The sequence below is a fragment of the Scyliorhinus torazame genome, unplaced genomic scaffold (assembly GCF_047496885.1).
Source record: "Scyliorhinus torazame isolate Kashiwa2021f unplaced genomic scaffold, sScyTor2.1 scaffold_302, whole genome shotgun sequence".
NCBI lineage: Eukaryota > Metazoa > Chordata > Chondrichthyes > Carcharhiniformes > Scyliorhinidae > Scyliorhinus > Scyliorhinus torazame.
In genome coordinates this window covers 168,418-189,152 of record NW_027308029.1, presented here as the reverse complement: position 1 = coordinate 189,152, position 20,735 = coordinate 168,418, and the positions used below count along the sequence as shown (strand labels likewise).

Below are 20,735 nucleotides of genomic sequence, written 5' to 3'. Positions count from 1 at the left end.
CCAACCATTAGCTGTTCTGAAGCTGAGTTCCAGTTTCATTCTAATGTCACTTGAATTACATTTACAGAGAAGGTCCAAGCGAATGAGCAGCGCTACAATAAGCTGAAAGAAAAGCACAGTGACCTCGTCAACACCCATGCGGAGCTCCTCAGGAAGGTAAGCAAAGCCTTTCCCTGGGACCTGATATTGTTCATTTCGAAGTGAGCAAGGTTATTTTTGTGTTTGCTTGAAAGTGAACTGATGTTCGCTCCAACAGTAATTAACCTCTTATATTTCATAGGTATAAGGTGTCTGTCTGGTTTCCTGTCAGAGAAAATTGAATGGAAATGTATTTACTTATTTATTTTCTTGCTGCGCACTGCATTGAGTTTTTATTGTGCCCAGCTGTAAAATTGAAATGATGTGCAGATGTTTGTAACTGTGCTTGAGGTTAAAGCTTGGGTTCTGTGACTCTAATGTCCGTGGCAACCAACTCAAAATAGATGGATTTCGGTCAGTGTTATAACCGAAACCTGGTCATTTATGGGACTGGGTTCCTTACTTTTAGGCAGTTTACTGTAGACTGGAGTTTACCAATGTTGAAACCATTTTAGGCAGAGCTTGGAGGCCTTTTTTCAGAAGGTGTTGGCTAACTGACGGCCGTCCAGAAGCTGTTGTGGAAGGTGGAGTCTGTATGTCTGTCTGAACCATGTTGTATGGAACGTGTGCGATATGATGTTTGGATATGAACAGATAATAGGAAAAGTCAGTAGAAACATTTGTCTGGTTTTAAATGGGTTATGGGAAACTAATGTACTGGTACACAGTATATTACTTTCTGATAGGGCTTCCCTCGAAATGAAAAGGAATTTATTCTTTCCAACTTCTGTGTCGAGAACAGAAAGTGGATGTTTGCTGTGTCTGTCATTGATCAGTCCAGTGGTCGCTGGAAACCACTGGCCTGAAGTGTCTGACTCTAAAAGGTTATCCAGATAATCTGAGTTGCGGGTGATCAGAATCATGGAAGATGGTGGAGTTTCCAACTGTGCCGTCTGACCCCGAGAACTGGGTTTTGACCCTTTGAGACTCCAAGGAGGAATTAAATGTCATCAATCCCGTACAACTTCAAAGAAAAACTGGCAATGCTGGAAACGCTCAGAAAGCTGGGCAGCATCAGTAATCTAGGAGGACGGCTCAGCCTGTCTCACGCACAGGCACCACATGCTGATAAAGGGTTGAATCTCCTTTTTATTTGTCTGTCATTTGCAGAGTGCTGAGACAACCAAACAGCTGACGGTCACCCAGCAGACCCGGGAAGAAGTGGCCCGTACAAAACAAGAGCTTGAATTTGCCATGGAAGAAGCGAAAAGAGAAGCAGAGACAAAGGTAAGGTAATAAAAGGGAGTCACTTTAGAACAGAGATGAGGAGAAATTAGGGTAAATGTAGAGATCCTGGGAACCTCTGCAGCATCATGTGCACGATAAAGTACAATCTTCAGTACACCTTCAGTACAATCTTATCAGATCAAGGTTCAAACTATAAACCAGAAGACAAATGCGTTTATTATTAAACAGATAAATAGCCTGCACTCAGGACAAACAGTGTATCTACAGTCATTGTGACCACCCTCCTCAATGCAATTAAAAGATGCCTCTTAATGACTTTCAGTATAACTCTGATCCTTGAAAACCATTCACTCATTTCTTGCATTTCAAACAGCAACCATGAAGCCAGCTTGGTTTCTCTGGTTTTAACATTTCCTAACTAACCATCTGACTCCTGGTCACACAGATCTCTACCAAAGAGTCTGCAAAGAATAACTGGCTTCCCCTCCTTACATAGAGAGCCCATTGTGTTAGCCCAGAAACACGTATAAACCAAAATCACTGTCAGTCAGTTTGTCATCGACCAGATTCTCACCTACCCTCCATCACTAGTCACTGTTGCTAGCATGTTTGGAATGGAATGTTCCATCGATCTGTGCCAGAACACTGAATTACTTGCTAAATAACCCCTTTCCGGGTACCAATCGTCAGCATTTCTGTACCTAACCAATTGCCAAATTGAATATGATGATAAGGAATGAAAAAGGTGTCATGAATACTTCTAAAGAATAGTGCATCTGAAATAACCCCTTTTGTATCTCCATACCATAGAATCCATAGAATCCCTACAGTGCAGAAGGGCATTCAGCCCATCACACCCACCTTCCAAAAGAGCATCCTACCTAGACCCACTCCCCTGCCCTATCCCCGCAACCCTACCTAACCTGCACATACACGAGGTCGGAATTGAACCTGGGTTCCTGGAGCTGTGAGGCAGCAGTGCTAACTACTGTGCCCCCGTGCCACCCCAGAATGGAAACAGTAGAATGAATGAAAGATTAATATTACACTTACATTAGTTTTAAATGAATGTACCTCCTAAAGATGAAGGCAGATTTAACAGAATTGATGACACCTTCGGATGAGAGAGGGCTGTTTTCTGAGGTAAAGATTTTATTACTCTGACCTTCTAAACGTGAAGTTAATCAGCGCTGTCTGCAAATGAAAAGGCTATCACTGTATCGCTAGAACCAAAAGGAAAGATTTACATATATGTGGCGCATTTCCGTGACCTCAGGTTGACGGAAGGCATCTTTTGGTCACACTTTTGAGTGTTGTCACTGTAATGTAAGTAACCGGATCGGGAGTTGCTAATGACAACTTTTAAATGCTCATTGTCAATTAAATGCGAATGTTTCAGCAATTGTAGAATCCGCTGCAAAGCTTTCCCAACTTTATGAAGTTAAAACAAAATCCAATTAAGGGGCAATTTAGCGTGGCCAATCCACCTACCCTGCACATCTTTGAGTTGTGGGGGTGAGACCCATGCAGACACTGGAAGAGTGTGCAAAGTCCACACGGACAGTGACCCGGGGCCGTGATTGAACCCAGGTCCGCGGCCATGAGGCACCAGTGCTAACCACTGCGTCACCATGCCGCCTCAACTTTATGAAGTTAACAATAAATCTTTATGCAACTTGTCAGTGGTATAGTGATGGCTGGTAAAGCTGTAGGGCTGGAAATTCTGTGGGAACTCTTCTGACTTCCCGTTGTAACGTAAAGTGGGAGAGAATGGACTTTTTACACTGATTCTCTGTGGGTCCGGCTGGGGTTTTAGCAGGAAATCAGGAGATTGTGGGATTTCATTTTAATGATTAAATAATGTGTCCAAAGAAGCTTTCAGTACCAGATTAAAATCCAACCAGATTCAATTTTTTTTCACTGCAGGACTTTCAATCCTCCAATTAACTTAGAGAACAATTTCTCAGACTCTATTCAGATCAATTCCTTTCTAACCTGATATGTTTGCTGTAACCCACTTTATGTAGATCAATAGCCATTTACACGAAGGACACTGAGTCAAATTGTAATGATTCCATTATATGTCCTGACTAATGTCAAATAATAGCACAACCACAGTATACTGGTCCATACCAACCTTGTATAAGTGCATTTATCCTTCCCCAGTTCATCGGGGAACTGTGATTAAGAAGTTTGAAAAAGTCTGCATCGTAATGTTATTTTCTGCACTGATATTGTCATATTCTGTTGGTGATGTGTTTTTCCGTTGATATTGATTCTGTTCTGTCTAAAGGTTTTTCATCAGAAAGTGACATTTGCCAACATCACACACTTAAGCATGCAGTGAAACTTCCTCATTATAATTTTTATAAACTGGTCTAAATGAAGAAAATTCTATTGTGTGGTGCATCACATGATTTTGCTGCCCTTTTAAAGTTACATTTTTTATGAACCGGTTATTGCATCAACCAGCCAGTGCCATTGTATTGCAAAAGGCCATTAAACCTGCCTTTAACTACTTTCGTTCTTTACCATATGATGATGCCGACCTTGCACAGGTACTGTCACTGTATTTGTGTAATGGAAACGTTCCTTTTCTCTCTGCAGCCCTTCCTGGATGATGTCAGTTGCTCATCCTTGACACAACCCCATGCTCAAGGTGTTTTTGGTGTTCGATAGTGCCCTCTAGTGTCAAGATGCAGTTTAGCTGCCAGCTAGCTTCCTGATCCAAAGTTTCATTTCATTGACAATCCAATGGTTCGGTCAAGAAATGAATTATTACTTACTTGCACAGCACACTCTGAAAATGAACTTTAACAGCATTTACGGTAGCACAGTGGTTAGCACTGTTGTTTCACAGCACCAGGGTCCCGGGTTCGATTCCCATTTGGGTCACTTTCTGTGCAGAGTCTGCACGTTCTCCCCATGTCTGCATGGGTTTCCTCCAGGTGCTCCGGTTTCCTCTCATAAGTCCCAAAAGATGTGCTTGTTAGGCGAATTGGACATTCTGAATTCTCCCTCTGTGTACCCGAACAGGCGCCGGAATGTGGTGACTAGGGGATTTTCGCAGTAACTTAATTACAGTGTTAATGTAAGCCTACGTGTGACAATAATAAAGATTATTATTATTTAACAATTATTGAGAGAAGAAGGTTATTCTTCTGAATTAGCCCATGATCCTTAAATATTTTATAAAATATTTTAATTCTGTTTTGTTTATTACTTTATCAAAGTTACAAAACCAGAGCTCAGAGTGTGGACAGGGGCAAACCCCTAATCCAGCTCCTTGCAAGCTCCAAAAACCAATTCAAATTGAATCCAATTCATGGTCCCCATAAGAGAGACATACCAGATCCAGGACACACCAGACCTCACGCTGTTTCTCCGTTGCTCCCTGCTGATGTGAGGGTTTGGCTTTAATGTTCCATTGATCACACATGTGTAGAGCTGCTTCTGATGGGATTGTGTGAAGTTCAACACTGGTCACATTGTTATTGTTGCTCGTTGACCTCATCCGGGACTTTGGTTCGGTTGCAATGTCCTTATGAACTGTATTACTTTATCTGATATCATTACTTACAGCTGGACGATCAAAGCTTTATAATGGAGCAACTGAAAAGGGAATTGACTGCAAACAAAGAAGAACTATCCATCATCCAGAGTTCGCTGCAGAGCTCTGAACAGGTACAGGCCAGAATGTCGCCAGGAGCAAGAGTGCTCATTGGAAATGTTGCAATTCTTTTCCGTCCATTTTTTCCCCAGCACTCCGGAAGATGCTGACTCATTAACCTACTCAAGAGTCAAGAATTCCAACAAATCCCTCCCGCCACGCCAGGGCACAGGGTGGAGAGGTAGCTCTCCAACCCATCAGGATCCGCCTTCGGGCGATCAATGAGGCGAAGGCTACAACATCTGCCTCCGCACCCGTTTCCAACCCTGGCTGGTCCGACATCCTGAATATGGCCTCCCGGGGGCCCGCGTCCAGTTTCACGTGCACCACTTTAGAAATTACCCTAAAAACTTCCTTCCAGTAATCCTCCAGCTTTGGACAGGACCCAAACATATGAATGTGATTAGCGGGCCCCCCCCACAACCTTCACACACATCTTCTACTCCTTCAAAGAATCGGCTCATCCTCGCCCTCTTGAGGTGTGCTTTATATACCACCTTCAGCTGTATCAGCCCCAACCTCGCGCACGAGGTGGAGGCATTCACTCTCCGGATTGGTTCACCGGGAGTCTTCCCATTGATACCTATCTTCTGACTTCCTTCTGGAGCGTTGATGTGTGTGACCTTTCACAGGGGTTTACATACAGAATGCAGTTTTTGAAAGAGCTCATGCACAATCCTCTTCTGGATGCAGATTGGATAGTTGGATTCATGATCGGTTGTTGGTTGGTTAGCGTATTCCCACATTCTCTTCCATTGGCTTAACCATAGAAAGACTTCTTCCAGTCTGGCTGCTTTGAGTTTGCTGTGATTAACTGTTCGACTTCAATGCAAATTGTCCTGTTCAGTTTAGCAGTATAACTGCAATTAACAAGTGTCAATGTAATTAGCAAATATTGCATCCATCCAGCTTCCACATAACAAACACTGGTCTGAACTTGTAGTCCAGTCCATTGACCTCCTCCTTACAAATCTGCTTGGTCTACATTTCTCAGTTTCATACAGAATGGTGTATTGGTCTCCTGAGTGACTGATGAGATCTACCATGCGGAATTAGTTAGGTCTTGCGACACTAAAACTCAGTAAAAATTTGAGTTAAACTTCTCGGATGCAAACCCTAAGAATCTTTATTGTCTCTATTAGATTACAATTAGGAGAAACTTAAATCTATTCTCAATAAAGTCCGGCTAACAAAAGGACTGAAAGAGAAGTAACTTGTACACAATTTAACTTTCAAAATAATACAGAAATGGTTTCTTGCTTATGGCAAAACAGCTTGCATTTACTTCACGAATTAGAGTGGAAAAATGAAAATATGAAAAATAGAGATAGCGAATAGTTTAGATCAAAGTATAGAATGATCCTGAATAAAGATGGCCGTTTGGACCATCATGTTTATAGGAAATCTTATCTGTCTTGAGCCATCTATCAACACCTCTATGTTGTCCTAATTGGTTTGGGTTGGAATCAAATGTATTTGATTCGACGGTTAGCTGTCAATCCTTAATGTGCAACATAGGTTCTGAATGTTTCATGTTTGAATATTTGTGTATGCTATGGAATGCGATTCTGTGCTATTATCAAGACTAGTTTCTACTGGTTTTCTGCTGACTTCGCTTTATCCACATTTGGGGCAGCACGGTAGCCTTGTGGATAGCACAATTGCTTCACAGCTCCAGGGTCCCAGGTTCGATTCCGGCTTGGGTCACTGTCTGTGCGGAGTCTGCACATCCTCCCCGTGTGTGCGTGGGTTTCCTCCGGGTGCTCCGGTTTCCTCCCACAGTCCAAAGATGTGCAGGTTAGGTGGATTGGCCATGCTAAATTGCCCTTAGTGTCCAAAATTGCCCTTAGTGTTGGGTGGGGTTACTGCGTTATGGGGATAGGGGGGAGGGGTTAACCTTGGGTAGGGTGCTCTTTCCAAGAGCTGGTGCAGACTCGATGGGCCGAATGGCCTCCTTCTGCACTGTAAATTCTATGATTCTATGATGATGAACAATAGTGCCTTCATGTTGCTATGGTGCCTGCTTCGTCCTTGATCAGATTACTGGTACAGCTCATGTTTTAATGTCAAACTGTCTTTCAAAATATGTTTGTTAGAACAATGGCTTTTTCCACTTTGCTTAGTAAAAATGTTGTTTTAATCTCCAATGAGTTTATTCATGTGTCAGGCTTATTGTGTCCCTGTTGAAGCTATGAGTTTTATCATGACCTGAGGTTATGAGTGCTGAAATCCTCAATTTAAAATGGGTATTAATATTTACACTAAATAGCCTTCTTTTACCGATCAGATCTATCAGGAAATAGTCGATTTGTATCAGTGACTAATCAGCCATGATTGAATGGCGGAGCAGACTTGGTGGGCCGAATGGCCTAATTCTGCTTCTATTCTTATGGTCTTATGGTCTAAGAGGACTTCTGAAGTTGCCATTTCAAAAGGAATGCATCCGAGGAGGATTGTGGGACAATGCTGGCACAAGTGTAATAGTCCTTCACCATCAGAAGTAGCAGCATCAGCAACATTGAAATATAATTGGAAAAGGAAACATGTGCAAGTTTATGGAGAAAGAGCAGGGGAATATGGGGAGGCAGTGGCGTAGTGGGAAGACACTGGACTAGTAATAATGCTGCGGGGACCAGGGTTTAAATCTGACCACGGCAGATGGTGAAATTTTGTTTCAATGAAAAAAAAATCTGAAATTAAAAGTCTAGTGATGACCAGTGTCGATTGTCGTCAAAACCCATCTGGTTCACTAATGTCCTTTTGGGAAGGAAACCTGCCGTCTTTACCTGGTGTGGCCTACATGTGACTCCAGATCCACAGCAGTGTGGTTGACTCTTTTTAAATGTCCTCTGAAATGGCCCAGCAAGCCACTCAGTCCAAGAGCAAACAGGGATGGCCCAGGCAAAAACGCCCACATCCCATAAATGAATTTTTAAAAAGAGGATTGATTGGTCAGCTTTTTCAAAGCTGCTGTGGTCTCCTGTGTTGTATGAATCTGTGCAAGGGTGGAGTTTTGTTTTTGTCACCTGAAGCAGAAGCTGTTTAATTCTGGTAGAGACAGATTTTTTTTTACAACTACAGTGTATAAACTGATTTTGGACTTCCATTTGCAAGGATTAATATACATAATAATCAGGATTTGGGACTTTGGTTGCAGGTAGGCTTTGAGACGAATTCTAGGCTGCAGGGCCTTGAGGCAGAGAAGGACAATCTGAGGAAAACTGTGGCTGCAAAGGACGCAGAAGTGTACTCCCTGAGGAACATGATTCAGGAGAAAGAAACGGCAATGCGCTCCGAGAAAGACAAGAGCTCGAGGGAGCTGGAAGAACTCCAGGACAAATTTATGAAGAAGGTCAGAATACATAGAAATAATTATTTCTGCATCCCATTTATTATCTAGGCAAAAGCTGTGGCCCACCCTTTGCCCCTGGGTTAAAAGGTCATGGTTTCAATCCTCACTCTAGAGACCTGAGTGCAAAATCCAGGCTAAGGCTTGGGTGCAGAGCTGAAGGAGTGCTGTTGTGGCTGAGATACCACTTTTCAGGTTCAAAGAATTCCATGGCGCTATTTGAAAAAGAACAGGGAGGTTCTCCCTGGTGAACTGGCCGATGTCAATCCCTCAACCAACATCACTAAAAACAGCTAAATTGATCATTTTCTTTATTCCTGTTTGTGGAACTTGCCATGCATAGATTGGCTGCTGTTTTTCCTAGGTTGAAACACTAATTGCACCTCAAAAGAAACTTTCAGTAACTGCGAGGTGCCTCATGACATCTTGAGGTTGTAAAATGTTCCCTATGTATGCAATTTCTTTTTTTCACTTTTTGATCAGTTTTGTGTCCAAAGTCTGGACTGGTTAATTATCAAGTATGTGATAATATAATAAACGGCAAAGGACTGAAACCAGATGCAAAACTGTAAATTGATCAGTATCGGTGGAAAGGAAAGACAAGCTAATATTTCAGATGTAGGCTGCTGAGAACTGAGAGGAATTATAGATGAACAGCCTTTAAAGTACATCTGTAAGAAAGGGGGGAAAATACATTCAGGTGGGAAGCTGAATGGGAAAGATCTGTGAAGTAGATAAGTGAAGTGTCAATCGCTGGGGAATGCGTACTGAGCAAACTGATGGAGCTGTGGGCTGACACGTCTCTGGGCCCTGGTGGACCCTATGATGTGGCTAATGAGGAAGTAGATGCGTGTTGCACATTTTCCAACATTCATCATATTAGCATGGATAAAAGATTGGCTGGCTGGCATAAAACAGAGAGTATGCATAAATGGGTCTTTTTCTGATTGGCAGGATTTGACATGTGACGCTCTAAAGTGGTCTGTGCCGTGCCTCAACTTTTTACAATTTTTATCAATGATTTAGATGAGGGGAGCGAAGGCATGGTTGCCAAATTTGCAGATTACAAAGATAGGTAGGAAAGTATGTTGTGAAGAGGGCATCAGGAGGTTGCAGGCGAATATAGATTGGTTGAGTGAGTAAGCGAAAATCAGGCAGATGGGGTATAATGTGGGAAAATGTGAAGTTGTTCACTTTGGCAGGAATAATATAAAAGCAGGGCATTACTTAAATGGAGAATGACTGCAGAATTACGAGGTGCAGAGGGATCAGGGTGTTCTTGGACGTAGTCAAAAAAAACTAATATGCAGGCATAGCAAGTAGTTAAGAAGGCTAATGGAATATTATCCTCTTTACGACAGGAATTTAACATGAAAGTAACGTTTTGCTTCAGTTATGCAGGGCATTGGTGAGACTGCATTTTGAATATTTTGTGCAGTTTTGGTCTCCTTATTTAAGGAAGGATGTAAATATGTTGGGGGCGGTTCAGAGGAGGGTTATTAGATTGGTACCTGGAATGAGGGCCTTATGAGAAACAGTTAGACAGACTGGGCTTGTTTACACCGGAGTTCAGAAGAGTGAAGGATAACTTGATTGAAGTACATAAGACCCTGAATGGTATTGACAAAGTGAACGTGGAAAGGATATTTCCTCTTGTGGGTGTGTCCAGAACTAAGGGGCACTGTTTTATATAATTAGGGGGCCACCATTTTAGGACAGAGATGCAAAGAATTTCTTTCTCTGAGGATTGTGTGACTTTGGAACTCAGAAGTCGGCAGAGGCGGGGCCATTGAATATTTTCAAGGGGTAGGTAGATAGATTCTTGTGAGGCAAGGGGATCAAAGGTTATCGGGGTAGATGGGAATTTGCAACAGAAACAGATCAACCATGATCCAGTTGAATGACAGAGCAGTCTCGAGGGGCTGAATGACCTACTTCTGCTCCTATTTCATATGTTTGTATGTTAATATTAGACAATAGAAAGTACAGTGAAAGGAATTAGAAATTCAAAAAGCAGATAGTGGTGGGAATTAGGGCAAGTAGACACAGAGCTTATTTTTCTTTCTTCCATTTGTGCAGAAAATTCAACAGCTGTTCTCCGTATATTTTAGGCTAACCAGGAGCAGATGCTACAGCAGAAGCTTCTAGATGAACAGTTCAACCTGGTCCAGGGAACTGTAAGAGAAGCAGAGAACATCATTCAAGATGCAGTGGCAAAACTTGACGATCCATTGCACATTAGATGCACCAGTTCACCAGGTCTGAACCCTACTATCTGTTGATAAATACCCAGCCTTCATCACTCCTATTATGTGGGGCTTTGTCAGTCGATGTGCAAGAAATCAGTTTTAGGGAGAAGGAAATGGTTTCTAAGCCAGCAAAACAATTCTTTGTGGGAATGTAAGGGCATGTTTAATTTTAAAGGGATGCAGTTGTGAGTAGTAATTGTATATTAAATACTCGGTTACAAATGCATGACATAATTACAGAACTGATTTGAAATGCATCACTGTGCCACAGCCAAAATGACACAAAATGTTTCTGGCATATTTGGCATTATGATAAAGGTGGTGCAAAGCTTTTGCAAAGCTTTCCATTTCTTTTTTACCCCCCTATTATTTGTGTAATCCTTTATTCCATGCTCCAACATTACTGAGTCATGTTTATTGGATTAGAACAGGATTCTCTTGTCACCAGCCCCAGTCTCCTGAGCTGACATGGCTTTACAGTGCGTCCATAACACTGAAAATGTTTCCTCACATTGCATCTCCCCCTCATGTTCCTGACACAGAAGCTTAGCCAACTGCACTGGTTGCTTTTGGGATGTTTAACACTAGGGGGGGTTGTGTTTCAGAAGGGAGGACTGAGTAATAATACAGTGTGACATTGTTGGAGGACTGAGTAATAATACAGTGTGACATTATGGGAGGACTGAGTAATAATAGTGTGACGTTATGGGAGGACTGAGTAATAATAGTGTGACGTTATGGGAGGACTGAGTAATAATACAGTGTGACATTATGGGAGGACTGAGTAATACAATGTGATGGTGTGGGAAGGATGACTTGCGCTGTCCGTGGCATCCGTCACTCATTCAAAACAAATCACATGAAGCTTTGATGAGATGTAGATGTCTGTCCATTGTTTTGGTGCTCCCTGTAAACACTGGTAATAAAAACAGAAAATGCTGGATAAACACAGCAGCTCTGGCAGCATGTGTGGAGAGAGAAACAGAGTTCAAGTTTTGAGTATACGGACTCAGAACATTGACTCTGTTTCTCTCTTCATAAATGCTGCCTGACAGGGCAGCACGGTGGCGCAGTGGTTAGCACTGCTGCCTCACTGCACTGAAGGCCCGGGTTCGACCCCAGCCCCGGGTCACTGTCCGTGTGGAGTTTGCACATTCTTCCTGAGTCTGCGTGGGTTTCACACCCAAAAAGATGTGTAGAGCAGGTGGATTGGCCATGCTAAATTGCCCCTTAATTGGAAAAATTTTAAAATAAATGAATTCTGCCTGTACTCATTTAATGTACTCATAGAGTCATACAGCACAGAAATGGTCCTTCAGCCCATCGATTCTGCGTCAGTCAAAAACAACCACCTAACAATTCTAATCCCATTTCCCAGCACTTGGCCCATGGCCTTGTCTACCTTGGGATTGCAAGTGCACATCTAAAAACTTCTTAAATGTGAGTGATAACTGTTTCCATATCACTCCCCCAGAGCTATATGACAAGACACCAGCTGCTAGGTGCTACTAGACCACTATTATCCCATAGTTAGTAAATGTCAAAACTCTTCCACGTTAACACTGAGTGACACCGAACCCAAGTCGTCACTTTTTCCATCATATTCCTTCCGCCTCATCAATGATGTTTCTGGAGCTAGCTCTGGAGTTTTAATCTCTTGGGAAATGTCCAGCTCACACCCTGAAATTCCTCATGGAATCAACTAGCCCACCGCTTTATTTTATCTTCCACACCATAAGTGACTAATTATAGAGCCTAATTTATTTTACACATTATTACTGCAGCCTGTTGGAATAAGCAGGTTGATTATAAATAACGATCCTTCGTGCAATATTTTATAGTTTACCTGATAATAAAAAGCAACTTATTTTCCAAATCGCCATAAGCAATGCCAACGGCGATCCAGTAGTAACAAAGTAAATAAAACTGACTTGGTGTCTGTTAGTTCCACTTCTCCCCCCCCCCCCCCCCCCCCCCCCCCCCCCCCCCCCCCAGTTTCCTTCTTCTCCTGGTGTTTCTCGCGTAGTGAGGTCCTAATTGCAGAGTGACACCTGTGGGACAGGCGAGTCCTGATTGGCCAATCCAAGCGCAACTGATGTCCACCAGACAACTCGGTCAACTAACATGAGAGGAGTTGATGGAGACAAGAGAAAAATGAAAATAGACATGCACAAATGGAACCTGAGACATTTTGGAGCTTCGTGGTAGTTTCAAGCAGACCAGCAGTTTACACAGTGTTATGTGGGAGTGCTCCTCACCTGTCCTATTCTTGATTGTATGCATTTGATCCAGGTCTGGGGCAAGTCAAAACTAAAGGGATCTGATCTCTTCCATTACTTGCAGATTACCTCATTAACAGGGCAGAAGCTGCCCTCGAATCAGTGAACCTGATGCAACAAGGGCACTCTGAGTATATGAAGAACATGGCAGGTATGGATACCTCAATCTCCGAGACACCACATCCCATATTCAATAAGGTTACATGTAATCATTTGACAAGTTAAGATTCTGCCTGACTGGTTGTATTCTGATTATTTTGAAGGCAAATAACTTCCTTGCTTTTCTCCCCTTTCCCTTGGGTGCTGCTGTGCTGTACCCTCCTGGCTGAGAGGGTGGACCACATGCCTACTCCCAATGGCCCATTCTGACGACTCCACCTTAAAACAAAGATCTACCACAGATGGTTTATTTAGTGCCCTTTCCCTAATTACGTCCTGCTGTGATAAGATTCAGTGGATGCTCGTGCTCCAGCTGTGCTTTGGCCATGTTGTCATAACGCGAGCCTCCAGATTATCAGACTATCCCACTATGGCAGACATTACAACCGGGCTGGATCCTCTCCAGTTCATCTACCTGTGCACTTTTCAGCATGGGTTACTGGACCAGGGAGCTTGGCTGTTTTGTCTCCTCCCTTGGTCTGTCGATCTTGGGAGATGTAATAACTGAGAATCCTATTTCAGTTCCTCACACAGAGAATTAACCGGAAGCAGGTATGTGGTTGAGGCTGGGCCCTCTCTGCAGTCTCAGTCTCAGTCCATGCAGCGATTTACACACATGGGAGCCCAGGTTTATTAAAACCTGCTGCATTTTCACATAAATCTAAAGGAAGTCTCACAAATACTTTCTGAATATAAATGGAAGGTTGATCTGAGGGTAAATTAGAAGCACGAAAGAAGTCCCTCATTGTTAATTTTGAACAAATATCATCTCTGAGCTGTATACAAGTGTCTGGTCCAAACCTGTAATTCTGTGTATAGCAATACAAAGAACAATGCAGCACAGGAACAGGCCCTTCGGCCCTCCAAGCCTGCGCCGATCAAGTGTCCTATCTAGACCAATTGCCTGTATCCTTCTATACCCCGTCTGTTCATGTGCCTATCCAGACAAGTCTTAAAGGTCGTAAACGTATCTGCCTCAACCACCTCACTTGGCAGTGCATTCCAGACCACCACCCTCTGTGTAAAAAACCTGCCCCGCACATCTCCACTGAACTTTGCCCCCTTGTAATTGTCATTTCCGTCCTGGGAAAAAGCCTCTAACTTTTCACTCTATCTCTCCCCCTAATAATTATATAAACTTCTATCATGTCGGCCCACAGTCTCCGTCTCTCTAGGGAGAACAGTCCCAGTTTATTCAATCTCTCCTCATAGCTAATACCTCCATACCAGGCAACTTCCTGGTAAACCTTTTCTGTACTCTCTCCAAAGCCTCCACGTCCTTCTGGTAGTGCGGTGACCAGAATTGGACACAGTATTCCAAATGTGGCCTAACTAACATAATTTTCAAGCTTTAATACTCGATACCCCATCCTATGAAGGCAAGCATGCCATTTGCTTTCTTTACCACCCTTTCCACCTGTGCTGCCACTTTTAAGGATCTGTGGATCTGTACGCCCAGATCTCTCTGTGTCTCTACGCTCCTGATGGTTCTGCCATTTATTTTATAGCTCCCACCTGAATTGGATCTATCAAAATGCATCATCTTGCATTTGTGCGGGCTAAATTGCATCTGCCATTTCTCTGCCCACTTTTGCATCCGATCTATATCCTGTTGTATTCTCTGACAATCTTCATCACTATCCGCAACTCCTGCAATCTTAGTATCATCCGCAAACTTGCTAATCCGACCCGCTTCGTTTTTTTTACAGTGAGAAACCAATCTGATTTGAGACACTCAAACTATAATGTTTACTTCGACTTTCCCCTTCTGTGACTGATTAAACCTCCTTCCTTTTTGTTCCTATAGATGCCAGTAGCCTCCTGCAAGCACTGACCAGGTTTGCACACCTGACTGCAGACACCATAGTAAATGGCAGTGCCACATCACACCTGGCTCCGACTGATCACGCAGATAGTGAGTACTGAATGCATTAGCTCCTGGAGTTTATGATTGCAATTGTCAGGAGGGGGTGCTGATTTTACTGACCACTTTCTCCACTGCCAATGTTGTCTTTTGATCCACTTTAAGTCATGATGATGTCCGCTGAGTGGATCACAGGATAAATGAGGTGAGGAAAACCATGAAAAGAACCAAGGTGAAACCGCAAATGGATAAATCTAAAGGCAGATGATAACAAAAGCAGACTACTGCGAATGGGGGAAATCTGAAACAAAAACAGAAATTGCTGGAAAAACTCAGCAGGCAGTATCCGTGGAGAGAGGAACAAAATTAGCATTTTATCAGTTCTGGTGCAATGCCGTCGACCTGGAATGTTAACTGCACGTGTTAAATGTGCAGTATTTTCCTGCGTGAGTGCGGCTCCAAGATGCTTGTCATCATCTAGGACAAATCAGCTCCCTTGATTGGCACCATCTACCACCTTCAACATTCACTTTCTCCACCAGCCAAGCACAGTGGCAGCCATGTGTACCATCTACAAGATGCACTTCAGCAGCTCATCAAGCCTCCTTCGACATCACCGTCCAAACCCACAACTTCTGACATCTGGAAGGGCAAGGGCAGCAGACACATGGGAACACCACCGCCTGCAAGTTCCCCGCCAAGCCACTGGTCATCCTGACTTGGAAATGTATCGCCGTTCTTTCACTGTCACTGGGTCAAAATCCTCGAACTCCCTCCGTCACAGCACAGTTAGTGTACCTACACCACATGGACTGCAGCGGTTCAAGAAGGCACTCCACCACTCCTTTATTCCCAAATATTTTTATTCGGGTTTTAACATTTCATCACATACTTTACACAACCAGACAAGATCAAGACATGTATTTACAAAAATTTTACATCCATTGTAGTTTTAACTATTATACATCGGGTGTATCATCCCGACCTGCCATACAAGGCACAAACGTTGAGGTCACAAGATGATCAAGACAGATACAGAAAGAGATGGCTTTCACAAAATGAAGAATTGTCGTTGACTGGCTGGGACAGGTCATGGCCCAGAGTGCTTCCCCTCGGCCTCCATGCAGCTACTTGTTTGGGACCCCCCGGTGGTCAGCCGTGGCCGCTGCGCGCCTTGCACCCCGTCCTTGTTGCCTTCTGGCATTTACCTGTGTTGGGGGACTGTGTGTTTTTTAAAAATTAATTTACGGGATGTGGACATCGCTGGTTAGGCCAGCATTTATTGCCCATCCCTAGTTGCCCTTCAGAAAGTGGTGGTGAGTTGACTTTTTGAACCACTGCAGTCCTTAAGATGTATGTACACCCACTGTGCTGTTCGGGAAAGAGTTCTAGGATGTTGCCCCAATGACAGTGAAGGATCGTGAAACATTTCCAAGTCAGGGTGGTGAGTGACTTGGAGGGGAACCTCCAGGTGGTGGGGTTCCCAGGTATCTGTTACTCTTGTCCTTCTAGATGGTAGTGGTGGTGTGTTTGGAAGGTGCTGTCTGGGGAACCTTGGTGAGTTGTTGCAGTGCATCTTGTAGATGGTACACACGGCTGCCACTGTTCGTCGATGGTGGAGGGTTTGAATGTTTGTGGAAGAAACATTCTTGAGTGTTGAGCTTCTTGAGTGTTGTTGGAGCTGCACTCATCCAGGCAAGTGTAGAGTATTCCATTACACTCCTGACTTGTGCCTTGTAGATGGTTGGCAGGCTTTGGGGTCAGGAGGTGAGTTACTCGCCGTAGGATTCCTGGCCTTTGACCTACCCTGGTAGCCACAATATTAATATGGCTAGTCCAGTTCAGTTTCGGATCAATGGTAACCCCCAGGATTTTGATTGTGGGGGATTCAGCGATGGTAATGCCATTGAATGTCAAGGGGCGGTGGTTAGATCCTCTCTTGTAGGAGTTGGTCATTGCCTGGCACTTGTGTGGCGCGAATGTAACTTGCCACTTGTCAGCCTTATCATGGAAGGGAGGTCATTGATGAAGCAGCTGAAGATGGTTGGGCCTAGGACACTACCCTGAGGAACTCCTGCTGTGATGTCCTGGAGCTGAGATAATTACCTCCAACCACCACAACCATCTTCCATTGTGCCAGGTATGACTCCAACCAGCAGAGAGTTTTCCCCCGATTCCCATTGACTCCAGTTTAGCTAGGGCTCCTTGATGACATACTCAGTCAAATGCTGAGTTGAAGTCTAGGGCAGTCATTCTCACTCACCTCTGGCATTCAGCTCTTTTGTTCATGTTTGAACCAAGGCTGCAATGAGGCCAGGAACTGAGTGACGCTGGCGGAACCCAAACTGAGCATCCGTGAGCAGGTTATTGCTGAATAAATGCTGTTTGATAGCACTGTTGATGACTCCTTCCATCACTTTGCTGATGGAGAGTAGACTGATAGGGCGGTAATTGGCTAGGTTGGATTTGTCCTGTTTCATGTGTACAGGACACACCTGGACAATTTTCCACATTGCCGGGTAGATGCCAGTGTTATAGCTGTACTGGAACAGCTTGGCTAGGGGTGCAGCAAGTTCTGGAGCACGTCTTCAGTAATATTGCCGGGATACTGTCAGGGCCCTTAGCCATTGCAGTATCCAGTGTTTTAAGCCATTTCTTGATATCACGTGGAGTGAATCGTATTGGCTGAAGATTAACATCTGTGATTCTGTGGACCTCCGGAGGAGACCGAGATAGATCATCCACTCGGCACTTCTGTCTAAAGATTATTGTGAATGCCTCAGCCTTGTCTTTTGCACATACATGCTGGGCTCCTCCATCATTGAAGATGGGGATATTTGTGGAGCCTCCTCCTACAGTGAGTTGTTTAATTGTCCACCACCATTCACGGCTGGATGTGGAAGGACTACAGAGCTTAGATCTGATGCGTTTGTTGTGGAATTGCGTAGCTCTGTATTACTTGCTGCTTATGCTGTTTGGCACACAAGTAGTCTGTGTTGAATCTTCACCAGGTTGACACCTCATTTTTCGGTATGTCTGATGTTGCTCCTGGCATGCTCTCCTGCACTCTTCATTGAACCAGGGTTGATCCTCTGGCTTGGTGGTAATGGTAGAGTGGGGGCTATGCTGGGCCATGAGGTTGCAGATTGTGGTGAATACAATTCTGCTGCTGCCAGTGGTCCACAGCGCCTCATGGTTGCCCAGTCTTGAGTTGCTAGATCTGTTCAAAGTCTATCCCATTTAGCACGGTGGTAGAGCCACACAACACGATAGAGGGTATCCTCAATGTGAAGATGGGACTTTGTCTTCACAAAGACTGTGCAGTGGTCACTTCTACCGATACTGTCATGGACAGATGCATCTGCAGCAAGCAGATTGGTGAGGATGAGGTCAAGTATGTTTTTCCCTCTTGGTTCCCTCACCTGCTGCAGTCCCAGTCTAGCAGCTATATCCTTTACATCCGGCCAGCTCGGTCTGTGGTGGTACTACCGAATCATTCTTGGTGATAGACATTGAAGTCCCCCACCCAACATATTCTGCAACCTTGCCACTCTCAGTGCTTCCTCCAAGTGGTGTTCAACATGGAGGAGTACATAGAACATAGAACATAGAAAATACAGCACAGAACAGGCCCTTCGGCCCACGATGTTGTGCCGAACCTTTGTCCTAGATTAATCATAGATTATCATTGAATTTACAGTGCAGAAGGAGGCCATCCGGCCCTCCGAGTCTGCACCGGCCCCTGGAAAGAGCACCCCACCCAAACTCAACACCTTCACCCAACACCAAGGGCAATTTGGACATTAAGGGCAATTTATCATTGGCCAATTCACCTAACCTGCACATCTTTGGATTGTGGGAGGAAACCGGAGCACCCGGAGGAAACCCACGCAGACACGGGGAGGACGTGCAGACTCCGCACAGTCAGTGACCCAAGCCGGAATCGAACCTGGGACCCTGGAGCTGTGAAGCAATTGTGCTATCCACAATGCTACCGTGCTGCCCTTGAGAACAAATAAATCTACACTATATCATTTAACCGTAATCCATGTACCTATCCAATAGCTGCTTGAAGGTCCCTAATGTTTCCGACTCAACTACTTCCACAGGCAGTGCATTCCATGCCCCCACTACTCTCTGGGTAAAGAACCTACCTCTGATATCCCTCCTATATCTTCCACCTTTCACCTTAAATTTATGTCCCCTTGTAATGGTTTGTTCCACCCGGGGAAAAAGTCTCTGACTGTCTACTCTATCTATTCCCCTGATCATCTTATAAACCTCTATCAAGTCGCCCCTCATCCTTCTCCGTTCTAATGAGAAAAGGCCTAGCACCCTCAACCTTTCCTCGTAAGACCTACTCTCCATTCCAGGCAACATCCTGGTAAATCTTCTTTGCACCTTTTCCAAAGCTTCCACATCCTTCCTAAAATGAGGCGACCAGAACTGTACACAGTACTCCAAATGTGGCCTTACCAAAGTTTTGTACAGCTGCATCATCACCTCACGGCTCTTAAATTCAATCCCTCTGTTAATGAACGCGAGCACACCATAGGCCTTCTTCACAGCTCTATCCACTTGAGTGGCAACTTTCAAAGATGTATGAACATAGACCCCAAGATCTCTCTGCTCCTCCACATTGCCAAGAACTCTACCGTTAACCCTGTATTCCGCATTCATATTTGTCCTTCCAAAATGGACAACCTCACACTTTTCAGGGTTAAACTCCATCTGCCACTTCTCAGCCCAGCTCTGCATCCTATCTATGTCTCTTTGCAGCCGACAACAGCCCTCCTTACTATCCACAACTCCACCAATCTTCGTATCGTCTGCAAATTTACTGACCCACCCTTCAACTCCCTCATCCAAGTCATTAATGAAAATCACAAACAGCAGAGGACCCAGAACTGATCCCTGCGGTACGCCACTGGTAACTGGGATCCAGGCTGAATATTTGCCATCCACCACCACTCTCTGACTTCTATCGGTTAGCCAGTTCGTTATCCAACTGGCCAAATTTCCCACTATCCCATGCCTCCTTACTTTCTGCATAAGCCTACCATGGGGAACTTTATCAAATGCCTTACTAAAATCCATGTACACTACATCCACTGCTTTACCTTCATCCACATGCTTGGTCACCTCCTCAAAGAATTCAATAAGATTTGTAAGGCAAGACCTACCCCTCACAAATCCGTGCTGACTATCCCTAATCAAGCAGTGTCTTTCCAGATGCTCAGAAATCCTATCCTTCAGTACCCTTTCCATTACTTTGCCTACCACCGAAGTAAGACTAACTGGCCTGTAATTCCCAGGGTTATCCCTAGTCCCTTTTTTGAACAGGGGCACGACATTCGCCACTCTCCAATCCCCTGGTACCACCCCTGTTGACAGTGAGGACGAAAAGATCATTGCCAACGGCTCTGCAATTTCATCTCTTGCTTCCCATAGAATCCTTGGATATATCCCGTCAGGCCCGGGTACTGATTCATCAGCTGATGGTGGCCGGTACATGGTAATCAGCAGGACGGTTCCTTGTCCGAAGGTTCCTTGTCCATGTTTAACCTGAAGGATGAGACTTCATGGGGTCCAGAGTCAATGTTGAGGACTCCCAGGGCAGCTCCCTCCTGACTGTGTACCAATGTGCAGCCACCACTGCTGGGTCTGTCCTGCCGCTGAGATAGGACATACCCAGGAATGGTGATAGTGGTGTCTGGGACATTCTGTGAGTATGATTCTGCGAGTATGACTGTGTCAGGCTGTTGCTTGACTAGTCTGTGAGACAGCTCTCGCAATTTTGGCACAAGCCCCCAGATGTTAGTAAGGAGGACTTTGCTGG

At 44.3% G+C, this 20,735-nt stretch overlaps 1 protein-coding gene across 1 annotated transcript in view; it reads left to right on the top strand.

Moving 5' to 3' along the window:
• Positions 1 to 20,735, top strand: part of LOC140406136 (huntingtin-interacting protein 1-related protein-like) — a gene marked incomplete at its 5' end in the record, with an annotated part of 74,321 nt that overhangs the window by 31,072 nt on the left and 22,514 nt on the right. The window contains 7 exons of the mRNA XM_072494279.1: positions 68 to 156; positions 1,249 to 1,365; positions 4,909 to 5,010; positions 8,154 to 8,348; positions 10,457 to 10,604; positions 12,938 to 13,024; positions 14,840 to 14,947. Of these exons, the coding sequence (XP_072350380.1) occupies positions 68 to 156; positions 1,249 to 1,365; positions 4,909 to 5,010; positions 8,154 to 8,348; positions 10,457 to 10,604; positions 12,938 to 13,024; positions 14,840 to 14,947 (846 nt within the window). The remainder of the gene's footprint in view (positions 1 to 67; positions 157 to 1,248; positions 1,366 to 4,908; positions 5,011 to 8,153; positions 8,349 to 10,456; positions 10,605 to 12,937; positions 13,025 to 14,839; positions 14,948 to 20,735) is intronic.